The following is an 11628-nucleotide window of genomic DNA, read 5'->3' on the forward strand; positions in this document are numbered from 1 at the left end:
TCTAATTACAGTTTATAATCCAATATATTTAAAATCCAACATATTTAAACGACTCCACAAATGTGTTCGATTTACATAAAGAGAAAAGAATCAAGAGATCGAGAGCGGCCGAGAGTTCTAGAGCAATTGAATATGAGAACTTTTAATAACTCGTGGTGAATATCAGTTTGAATCTCACCTTGTGGGATGACATGAGTGAAAGATGTCAAAAGTATCTTGGAAACATAAATAGAAAAAGTAATAATGTGCATTCGTAACTTACACTATATTTTATTTTAATTGTAGATTAAGAGATTTTAAAACTCAATGCATAAAGTATAAGTACTTAATGCATTATGAGTTATTTTTTGAACTTTTAAGACTTTATGCATAAATGTATAGTACTTTATGTATGAAATATTGTTTTTAAGACTTTTGATAAATCTGATTTATAAGGTAGTATATATATATATAAATAAATGACATCATATAACTCATTCCTCACTAATATACAAATGACATCATATAAATGTTTATATTAAGATATAAATGTTTACTTTTCTATATTAGTCTTGAGGACTTTGTTGTTTCATTATTATTAAAACTGAAAATGTCTTTATATTAATTAAGAAATATATAATATATGTGTTTGAAGGAGACTCATCTAAGTCGCATGATGTCGGCTTGTGTTTCCTCTTCACTTTTTCCTATAAATTAAGACGGTGTCTTTTAGTGAAAAAGAACATTGGAAAAATCCCCCAAAAGAATCTATCAACAAGATGATAGATTACATTTTTTAAATATATTAATGTAATCGTAATCTTGTCTTTATTCAGTTTTCATCGTCTTATAATCATTCTGATTTTTGGGTAATTAACGTTGTGCGAATTATCCTGAAGAAGAAGATGATGATTTTTCGAAGGGAGGAGCTTTACTTACTTATAAACAACAACTATGCAATCATCTTGGTTGCACTGTTTTTGGGCTTTCTTACGCCTTTCCTTATCAAGAAACTGACTAAATCATCAGATGCCATCCCCGGATGGCTCGGTTTTCCTCTCATTGGTGAAACATTCTCACTTCTTTCGGCTGCAAATAGTTACAAAGGTTGCTATGATTTCGTTCGTTGTCGGAGATTACGGTAATTTGAAAGTATTTATTGTTTATTATTTTTTGGGAGGTTCAAATAAAGCTAAACATGTTCATATATGAAACAGTGATAGAAAACCATTTGAATATGTGTATGTGAACTCATATAATTAAATAATCTGTAATTGTTGGTTCACATATGAATCTTCAAATAAGTATTTTTCGGATTTTTTTCAATGATTTACGTGGAAACTTTTTCTCTTACTTTCTCACGATATTTAGGCTTCTTATTTGAACAAGCCCTTTACGATACCACATAACTCATGCGAACTCCTTAGCTTTGCTTGTGTTTGAACCTTTGACCTCTTGGAAGGCTGTGCTCTACCTGTAACTCGGATTGTCAATGACCATTTGGTAATCTAGATCTTTTTCTTGAAATGATGGATTAAATATGTCTACAGGTATGGAAAATGGTTCAAGACAAGATTGTTTGGCAAAATTCATGTTTTTGTCCCAAGTGTTGTGGGTGCGAAAACGATTTTCTCGAATGAATTTCGGTTATTCGACAAATGTTTGGTGAAATCAATGGCGGATGCTGTTGGGAAGAAAAGCTTGCTTTGTGTACCAGTCGAGAGCCATAAACGAATCAGACGCCTTCTTTCGGGTCCTTTCTCTACGGATTCTTTGTCCAAATTCGTTCACAAATTTGATAAGTTGGTCTCAGAAAGATTCAAGAAGTTGGCTGAAAATGGTAAAAGTTTTGTGGTTCTTGATTTCACCATGAAGGTAATGTGGGAGCTTTTAGAACACTTTTAAAATAGAAGATCATATCAGCTTTTTGACTATATTTTTGAAAGTCGTCTTATGAACACATCTGATCATTCAGATACAATTCGATGCAATGTGTGATATGTTGATGAGCATCACGGATGAATCTTTGCTGAACGAAATAGAAAAAGACTGCACAGCTGTTTCCGATTCGATGCTTTCGTTTCCGGCCATGATTCCTGGCTCTAGATACTACAAAGGAATCAAGGTAGACTTTCCCGATTTCATATTTTCTCGAACTATTTTATACAACTTAAGTTTATAGAACAAAACAATCTACATAAAAGTGTTACAATATGTTGATAAGGACGAATTTTTATGTCTAAACAACTTTTTATGACATTTTGAAGTACTAAAAATCATTAAAAAAAACTTGTTAAGGACGTTCAAAAGTCTTCTATTAACTTATAGTAACACTTTTTTCATGGAATGTTTGGTCTTATAAACTTAATCTCGTAAAAACCGGCATATTTGACATCCTATAGGGTGCATTAGGTACCCAAAATATGAAGTTTATGTAATTTCTGATTTTTATTTTATACCTTTTTCCGTATTATATTTTGTTATTGGTCTTTAATATTTACATGATTTAACCAAAATATAGAAAATGTATAAAAAAATGAAATTTGAGTACGGTAAAGTGAAAATTAACAAATGTTAAAATACAATAAATAAATTTAAAGAGTGAATAAAATGTAAACAAAGAGGCGTCTATGATGTTTTAGGAGGAAAATAGGTTTTATTTTGAGGATATAATTGACAAAATATAGACTTGTTCATTACATCCTGTTCCATGGGATGGAGATGGAACTCGTCTGTTCCACTTTGTTCAACTCTGGTCCTATTTAGTCCACATAAAAGTCATGTCGAACGTGGAACAAGCGATCTCTGTTTTGTTTTGTGTTGTCCTATCCAGTATAAACAAAAACATGATTTTCTTACAGTAGTTGCTAAGATAGATGGATATCTATGCAGGCACGTGAAAGACTCATGAGCTTCTTCGAAAAAACAGTTGCTAGTAGACGGAATAGCAACGAGGCTCATGAAGATTTCTTGCAGTCGATGTTAGAAAGAGATTCATTTCCAGCCGACGAGAAGCTTGATGATTCGGAGATCATGGATAACATATTAACATTGATATTAGGTGGGCAGAGTACCACCGCAGCTGCAATGATGTGGAGTGTTAAGTTCTTAGATGATAATAAACATGCCCAAAACATGCTAAGAGTAAGCAATTACAACCCAACTTATACTATATCAAAATCGGTTTTATATGACATCAAATATGTCTAAATATCGCAATATACTGCTTTATGGGTTTAAGTTTATAGGACCAAACAATCAATCGTAATTCGTGCGTCCTAAAAATGTTGCATTAAGTTGTTAGGATGTTTTTGAAATGAAGTGCCCTATTCAATTTTTTACGACACTTGGGTTTATAAAACATTTTTTCCAGTAATGTCATATAAAAATACTAAGAGTACCTCTTTTTTAAAAGCTATCCTAAAAAACTTGTCAGGACGTCTTTTAACTTTCTATGTACGATTTTTAGTCCTATAAAGTAATTTACTGCGATATGTGCACATGTTTGACATGCTATAAAGCCGATTTTTGTATACTGTTATGTTGTATAGACTGATATCTAGCACACAAAATGATCAAATTTAAGTGATATTACAGGAAGAACAGTTATCGATACTTGAAAATAAACCAGAAGAGGCTTTTCTTTGTCTCGAGGATCTCAACAAGATGTCTTATGGCTCAAAAGTTACGATTTTGTTTTACAAAGATGGATAGTTTAATTGGAGTTGGACATAATTAATCGTGTTTTTCAGGTTGTCAAAGAGACATTAAGAATGTCAAATGTGTTGCTATGGTTCCCTCGTGTTGTTCTTGCCGACTGCAAGATTCAGGGTAAGTGCTAATCTGCTTTCTTGATAATGCATTACAACAAAATCGGCTTTATACGACGTTAAACATATCTAGATGTCTTAACATGTAAGTTTATAACACTTAAGTTTATAGGACAAAACAGTTGTATATCATATCTAAAAGTGTTACAATAAGTTGATAGGACACTTTTAAACGTTTTAACAAGTTCTTTAGAATAATTTGAAATAAAATGTTGTATGAACTTTTTACTGTACACATTTATTACAAACCACCTTCTCAAATAATATCATGTAATAAGACTATTATGAGATTTTATTTCAAAAGTGTTCTAAAAATCTTGTTACAAGTCCAAAAACGTCATCTCAACTTATTATAACATTTTTATATAGAATGCACAATTATTTGTAGTATAAACTTAAATTTATATAAAGCAGTCTATTAAGATATTTAAATATATTTGGCATCCTATAAAATCAATTTTGTTATATATATATATATATATATATATATATATATATATATATATATAACATGTATAAGCTGGTTTATTACTCTTTGATTATGGTGGTGCAGAGTTTGAGATCAAGAAAGGATGGCATGTTAATATTGATGCTACTCATATACACTATGATCCAGAATTGTATAAAGATCCTTTGCACTTCAATCCATCAAGATTTGATGTATCAAAATACCCTTTTCATTTCCAATATTTAATCGATCAATTATATATGATTTACTTGTAAAATTTGACAAGATTTATACGTTTGTAGGAAATACAGAAGCCATACAGTTACATACCGTTTGGATCAGGGCCTAGGGTATGCTTGGGGATCAATATGGCAAAGCTAACCATGTTGGTGTTTTTGCACAGGCTAACTAGTGGATACAAGTGAGTGAATGCATTCAGCATGTTTGTTTTTATAATTAAAACACTTAGATCCAAGAATGTCATATAAAAAGACTCATACAACGATTTGTTTTCAAATTGTTCTTACAAACTTGTTAGATCGTCCAAAAGTGTCATATTAACTTATCGTAACTCCTTTAGATACACAATTTTTCCTATAGTCAAGTCTATTAGAATATTTAGACATATTTGACTTTCTATAAAGCCGATTTTGTTGCAGTGATGTTTCTTTTTTCCTGCAATCATTCTTTAATTTTTTTGTTCATTTTGTTAACTGGTTTCATCTCTGTAGTTGGACAGTCGACGACCAAGATCTTAGCCTAGAAAAGAAATCTCCCTTTCCTAGATTGAAGAGTGGAGTTCCGATTACATTAACGTCTTTAAAAGATGAGATTTGAGGAAGAAAAAAATTCATGTATAATTTTCTTTTCGCATCTCGGCCACGATTCAATGGGTCATCAGAAGTTCAGAACCATTCATCCGCATAAAATTCTCGTTGCCAAGATTTGTTGGATGTTGATAAAGTAATGATGTGTCTTCATGTGATTGGTGGGATAAGGAGGGATATTTGATTTGGAAACAGAATATTTGTATTCGCCAATAAGGTTTTGTATGTCTCTTTCCGTTTGGTTAGATCCTTATGTATGTGGTTACCAATAAAAAAATTTATGCAATCCGTTTATGTATTCGTTTAAGTGAACACAATGTCGGACTTGTCTAGTCCTTAACCTGTTCTAGGCTGAAAACTAGGAACGATATGAGTTGATTGTCCTAACGGTCCGAGACTGTACATGATTTTTTTTGTATTAATTTTTTAAAAAAAGTAGGTTTCTTTTCATCTGCACAAACAACATTTCGTTACCCAATTTTCGAAAATTATCAATTGTAAGTGCATATGACCGACTTAACTAGGTCTTTGAAGACCAGACATCTGGTCCTTAACCGATTGAAGCTCGAAAACTAGGTACAGTTTTGGGCTAAGGCTGAGCTCATGCTTAATGAATTTTAAACCATAAAGATGAAAACCGTAATTTTTAATAACGAAAGTCATAAAATTTTAATAAACCAATGGAAAAAAATCATAGTTTACTCAATTAAAAAAATAAGCATGTTATTGGGCTTTTTAAGTTGGATATATAGAGAGGCAAGCAGGCCCATTTCTGCCTTCTATTTTCAAGACTTTGGTGTTAGAAACCTTTGTTCCAATTTATTTATATGTCTATGCAAAATGCTTCTTTTTACCGAGCTCTAAATTGATCATTTATATTAAACTAAAAGGGTATTCGTACAATACAGTAAGATATATTTCGTCTTTTTTGTCTTAGTCAATGTTATAATACGTTTTTATGTGGTTTTGAGAAAACAATAATATTTTTATTTTTGAATAAAATATAAATACAAAGATATATCATAAAAATTTGAAAAGAATATTGATATTGGTACCAAACTAACTATTTAAAGTTGCTCTTTTATGTGTATTTCTTTAATTCATTTTTTTTATTTTTGTTAATAATATAACTTTTTATAAAGATAATAATTAAATATTATATTAGAAGTCAATGATTATCTTAATTATATTTTAGATTTTTTTATTATTAGAGTGTTTGGGATTGCTTATTTAAAACAACTTATGTTTTTTTGTAAAAATGTTTATTAACTTATGTGGTGTTAAACCAGAGTTAAATAAAACAGGGTTAAAATTGTAAACTGATAATAAGCAGTTTTTCATAAGTCATGAAAGATTAACTTATCAAAAACAGCTTATTACCGGTTTGGCACCAGTATAAGCAGTTTTTTTTTCTTATCCAAACACCAGAAAACAGCTTATCACCGGTGCCAGACTGAAATAAGTTAATAAGCAGCTTTTATAAGAAATCCCAAACACCCCCTAAAAATGAGATGTTTATTATTTATTTAATCATATTTATCTACAGTTAGTTACACGAATTCAAACATGGAGCTTTAATAAGTTATACTTACGCACAACTTACTTATAATCTTGAATTATAAGTAATAATAAATAGTACTTCGTGCATAAAAAATGATTTTTAAGAGTTTTTGTCAAATGCTTTATAATATAGCATAGATAATTTGTTTTGGCCTGAATTTAAGTCAAGACTGTGAGGAATTTAAGTCAACGAAAATAAAATAAAAAAGCAACATTTTCAACCATGTCGTTTACAAACAGCCCAAATAAATTGTATTGATCATCCAAATTCCATCAGAATTCACAAACCGTTGGCTTCTAATTAATCAATGTAAAATAACGGTATCTTTAATCACATAACCCTCATTTTATTACATCGTACGATACAAATGAGTTGCACATATAAAACACGAGATACAATATGATAATTATGTACACGCTACATTTCTCTCCAGATCATAGCTTTCTAAGAACAATAATAAAACTTACGGGCCTAATATCTTCTACAACCATCTCTTCATCAATCATTCTTCCATAAGTCTCAAATAAATTGTCGAGAATTTCTTCCCCGAAGTGATGGGAGATCATCGATTCTTGGATCGCCCGAACAGCTCTTGCCACCACTGTTCCATGGCTCATACAAGCCTTGGAGTTCCGTTCGATTTCAAACATTTCAAAACGATCAATTTCAAAAGACGTCTCTTTCTTCACTTCCTCCTCTAATTCATTCTTCGAGGGTGCGTAAAAGTGGGTGTCATACTGGTCGACTTTTTCTTGCGTAACATCCCCCTATGTGAGCCATAATAAGACAATATAACGGTTAGTTTCCACCATTGATGTTAAGGGTAAAGTCACACTACAACAAAATCGGGTTTATAGGACACTCTCAAATTCTAAGTGTCCTAATAGACCTTTTTATAGGACTTAGTTTATAGGACCAAAAAAATAAAGTGTACTATCTAAAGGTGTTGTAATAAGTTTATATGACGCTTTTGGGCGTCTTAACAAGTTTTTTAGGACATTTTTAATACAAAGTGTCGCATTAGCAACTTTATAGGAAACTTTTGAGAAAGTGTCCTATAAACTCATATTTTTTTATAGGACACTTGTTTTTATAGGACAATTTTTCAAATAGTGTCCTATAAAGTTGATAATGGGAAAAGTGTCCTAAAAAACTTATTACGACGTCAAAAAAGTCATATAAACTTATTACAACATCTTTAGATATGACACTTTATTTTTTTGGCCCTATAAACTAAGTCCTATAAAGAGGTCTATTAGGACACTTAGAATTTGAGAGTGTCCTATAAACTCGATTTTGTTGTAGTGAGATCAGTACCCAGGGGCTGCAATCGAATCCTGGACTTATCTTCTATCCAGATAAAGTCTCTCCATTCATTTGTCAATTGAGTACACGTTTGAGGCTATGTAATTATCATATAACATGGGCAGCTTCTTTACACTAAAATCATATGTGATTCGCATAAATTTAATTTGCCCGCCACCTGAGGTCATGGACCAATTTGCTTTGCGTTGACCGTGTTCAGTAATCGCATGTGATTTCAATGTAAAATCACATGTGATTTGATTGTTTTCTTATTTTGAATTTCTCATTTTACCCTCCCTCGTGTCTACGTATACATGACTTATAAATAAGTACCTGAGAGACCAATGTAGCAAATGATCGCGAAAGAAGTTCCCAAAGAAATGAGTTGCCTCTGTCAACATGACTTCGATCTCTTCTTCCTAACAAAATTAGCACCATTCGGCCTCCAACTATCAGTTCTTTCGACCTTGATCGGAGAAATAAAGAAAAATCTTCTTGAAATTGCTCGAAATACGCTTTAGACACTTCAAGAGGGCTCGATTTGGAGATGTATAAGCTACCGTTGTTAATTGACTTGCCTTGCTTGTCATAAAGTCCCGGTGGAACCTGAACATGTAGATTGTGTAGAACAATTCATAATCGGTACATAAATTCCCAATTTGTCCAATAGTTTGGTCATGTCGGAAATCTGTCGGTAATGGACATTACCGACGGGTTCCCGACAGTGTGGCTGTCGGTTGAAGTTTGTTTTCTAGTAGTGGTATAAGCGAATGGAAACTTACCCTAGATAGCCAGTGTAAGCTAAAAGAGGAGTAAATGAAATGTAGACACTTGTTCGGAAACAATCTTCCGTAAAAAGTGCCGGGATAACCAGCTATGAATACGCTGGAGTCAAATTTGTGGCCTCGACGATGCCTTTCATTGTTCAATTCTGTGTAGAAATCGGGCAAGATTTTGAAAATGGCATTGAAGTCGTTAGTCGGAAGATCGTTGAGGTAGATGCGATACTCGGGTGGTGGAATATTCAAGAATTTACGGGTCGTCTCGTCGACGACTTCAACCAGTTCTCGAATCGTGGATAACGTGTTTTGACCGCAAGAGCAACCGAGATCGGCTATGCCAATGCTCTTTGGTTTCATGGAGACATAGGTTTCTTCAAGGCTCTCGAGGGTTATGTGCTTCACCATATCCGAAGCCTTTTTCTACCAACAAAGAAGAAATAATCATATAATTGCACTCTATTTTCGTGTAATGTAGTGAGATTTGTACATCTATATTTCGAGAATAAAAATTTAATGTAATTTCTCATTTTAAAAAAGTTGGTATTTTATGAATTATTATGTCATAATAGTAGAATTAAACGTTTGATCTTTTATTTAAATGTTAAATTCTAAACATATTGGATAAATCTATACTATATTCTATAAAACATTTGACAAAAACTCTTAAAAATCATTTTTTATGCATAAAGTACTGTTTACTAATACATGTTACTTAAAACTAAAGATTACAAGTAGATTGTGCATAAGTACAACTTATTAAAGCTTCATATTTGAATTCGTGTAACTAACTGCATATAAACATAATCAAATATATGATAAACATCTTATTTTAAATATAAAAAATCTAAAATATAATTAGAATAATCATTAAGTTCTAACAAAATGCTTAATTATTATCTTTATAAAATATTATATTATTAAACCAAAAACAAATTATTTCATTATTAAACTTAAATTAAATTATAATAAAAAATAAATTAAAGAAATTACATAAAAATGAGAACTTTTAAATAGTTGATTTAATATTAACATTGATATTTTTTTTTTCAAATTTTTATGATATTTTCAAATTTATATTTTATTCCAAAATAAATTCATTATTGCTTTCTTAAAAACATATAAAATCGTATTATAACATTGACAAAGACAAATAATAAAATAGAACATTAAAATCGAGATGTATCTCGCTGCATTACGCGAGTACCCTTCTAATATTTTATAACATAATACTATAATAAAGTTTTTAGATAATATGTAAAATATAAATCTGTGTGTCTTTATATGGTGTTTAACATGTTATTTAAATAAAAATGTTTAATTATCGATCTATATCGAAAATGATTTAAAATAAATTTAATGTTCAATATATGTTTTCAAAATTGATTTTATTGTTGAGTTTCGTAGTAACAGATCATATCACGTCACAATAAAAACAAATTCTTACTGTCTATTAGATTTAATGTCTAGAAATCGTATACAACTCAAAAACTATTTTAAACGGTTTTTAGATCCAATAGTTATAAGATACATTCACGTTACTATCTCTCTCTTTAATTTAACACCGCTAATATATATATATATATATATATATATATGATTTTATTTTATATAAAATAGAATGATCAATGATTATTTTCAATAACGTTCCTTCAATTATCGTTACTCATTATATAATCTAGAGACATATGAACCCCACCACTTAGAAGAGATTAACAAGCGATGGAATTAATGGACAAACAGAAACAGTAACCAGATATTTTCAATCAAAATAACTGCTTCTTATAATATATCAAAATAAATGTTGAATTAAAGATAATAAAGTGATTGTTTTTTTTTTTTTTTGTGTGTAATTTGCGTTGCTCTAATTTTCTGTATCCATTGATTTTCAATTTCAAAATTAGAAGAAAATATTTATATTTCTTTTAAAAACTGGTTTAATCGCATTCGTTAAATCATCTTAATCCGACGGTTTGGACAGGTTATTCAATTCTTTTATTTTTTTTCAGGAGTCTCTCGCAATCTCATCCTTATACAAGCCACATATTATTTATCGAAATCTTTAAAAAGGATTATTGTTTTTTAATATCGTATAAATAACATTCATAAAGTAAAATCAGTAAAATAATACAGATAAAAGTGTGATTACCTGAAGAGATGAATTTTGGGCATAGCTATTTTCACCAAGTCCACCATTCATGTGGAAAACTTCCTTGACATCCATTGATTTTGAAATTGAGTGTGAGATCCATGTTCACCACCTCTACACCTCTTTTATACTTGTGTCAAAATGCTTGATGGCCTAACTCATATATCCCACTCTAAAACCTATCCCAAAAGTTTCGGAAATCAATCAAAAACTCTTATTTTATGTCACTATTATTCCATTTATATATATATATATATATATATATATATATATATAGTATCTGATGCTTCCTTGTGTCTACTCACATGTCAAGTTCATTAACGTCAAGATGCATATTTGTTCCGTGACATTTTTATGTTTTTATAAAAGGTTATGCTAAAATTTGGTTTGGGCAAGTGTGTTTAAGGACCAATTACACGAGATTGGTCATAAACTTTAATATTGGATTTTGTATTTAGGCAGAAAGTTTGGAACCCGCTTTTAAGGACACCAATGTAAGAGACTGAGTAATCGTTTGGTTTGCAGAATTTGTTGGAATTGCAATGAGAAATTCATTTGACCAAATTCTAATTCTTTTGCTTGGTTCATTTTTGAAATGGATGAAATCCTTCAAATTCCATTGAATCCCACAAATTAATGAATTCATCATTTCTTGATATAATTGAAGTAATTGAATTCCATCACCATCTACCACGAATATGCTACTATTGTTCGTCATGCACCACCCCTAACACCCCACCACCACCATAC

General features: G+C 30.8%; 2 protein-coding genes across 2 annotated transcripts; one reads left to right on the forward strand and one right to left on the reverse strand.

The window, feature by feature from the left end:
- The first annotated feature begins 884 nt into the window (after positions 1–884).
- On the forward strand, positions 885–5094 carry LOC112512987 (abscisic acid 8'-hydroxylase 1-like). Its single transcript, XM_025119111.1, has 9 exons — positions 885–1120; positions 1530–1854; positions 1955–2104; positions 2872–3123; positions 3577–3663; positions 3732–3810; positions 4363–4469; positions 4560–4678; positions 4989–5094. Exons 1-9 carry the CDS (start codon positions 885–887, stop codon positions 5092–5094), a joined length of 1461 nt encoding a protein of 486 aa, XP_024974879.1.
- A 1870-nt stretch (positions 5095–6964) lies between these two features.
- Positions 6965–11001, reverse strand: LOC112513254 (salicylate carboxymethyltransferase-like). The gene is made up of 4 exons (XM_025119466.1): positions 10879–11001; positions 8733–9152; positions 8284–8556; positions 6965–7412 (listed from the first exon to the last, which is right to left on the reverse strand). The coding sequence occupies exons 1-4, from the start codon at positions 10951–10953 to the stop codon at positions 7080–7082; spliced, it is 1101 nt and encodes a 366-aa protein (XP_024975234.1). The 5' UTR covers positions 10954–11001; the 3' UTR covers positions 6965–7079.
- Between the last annotated feature and the right edge of the window lie 627 nt (positions 11002–11628).

Source organism: Cynara cardunculus, assembly GCF_001531365.2.
Source record: "Cynara cardunculus var. scolymus isolate 2C chromosome LG 5, CcrdV1, whole genome shotgun sequence".
In the NCBI taxonomy this organism is placed as follows: domain Eukaryota; kingdom Viridiplantae; phylum Streptophyta; class Magnoliopsida; order Asterales; family Asteraceae; genus Cynara; species Cynara cardunculus.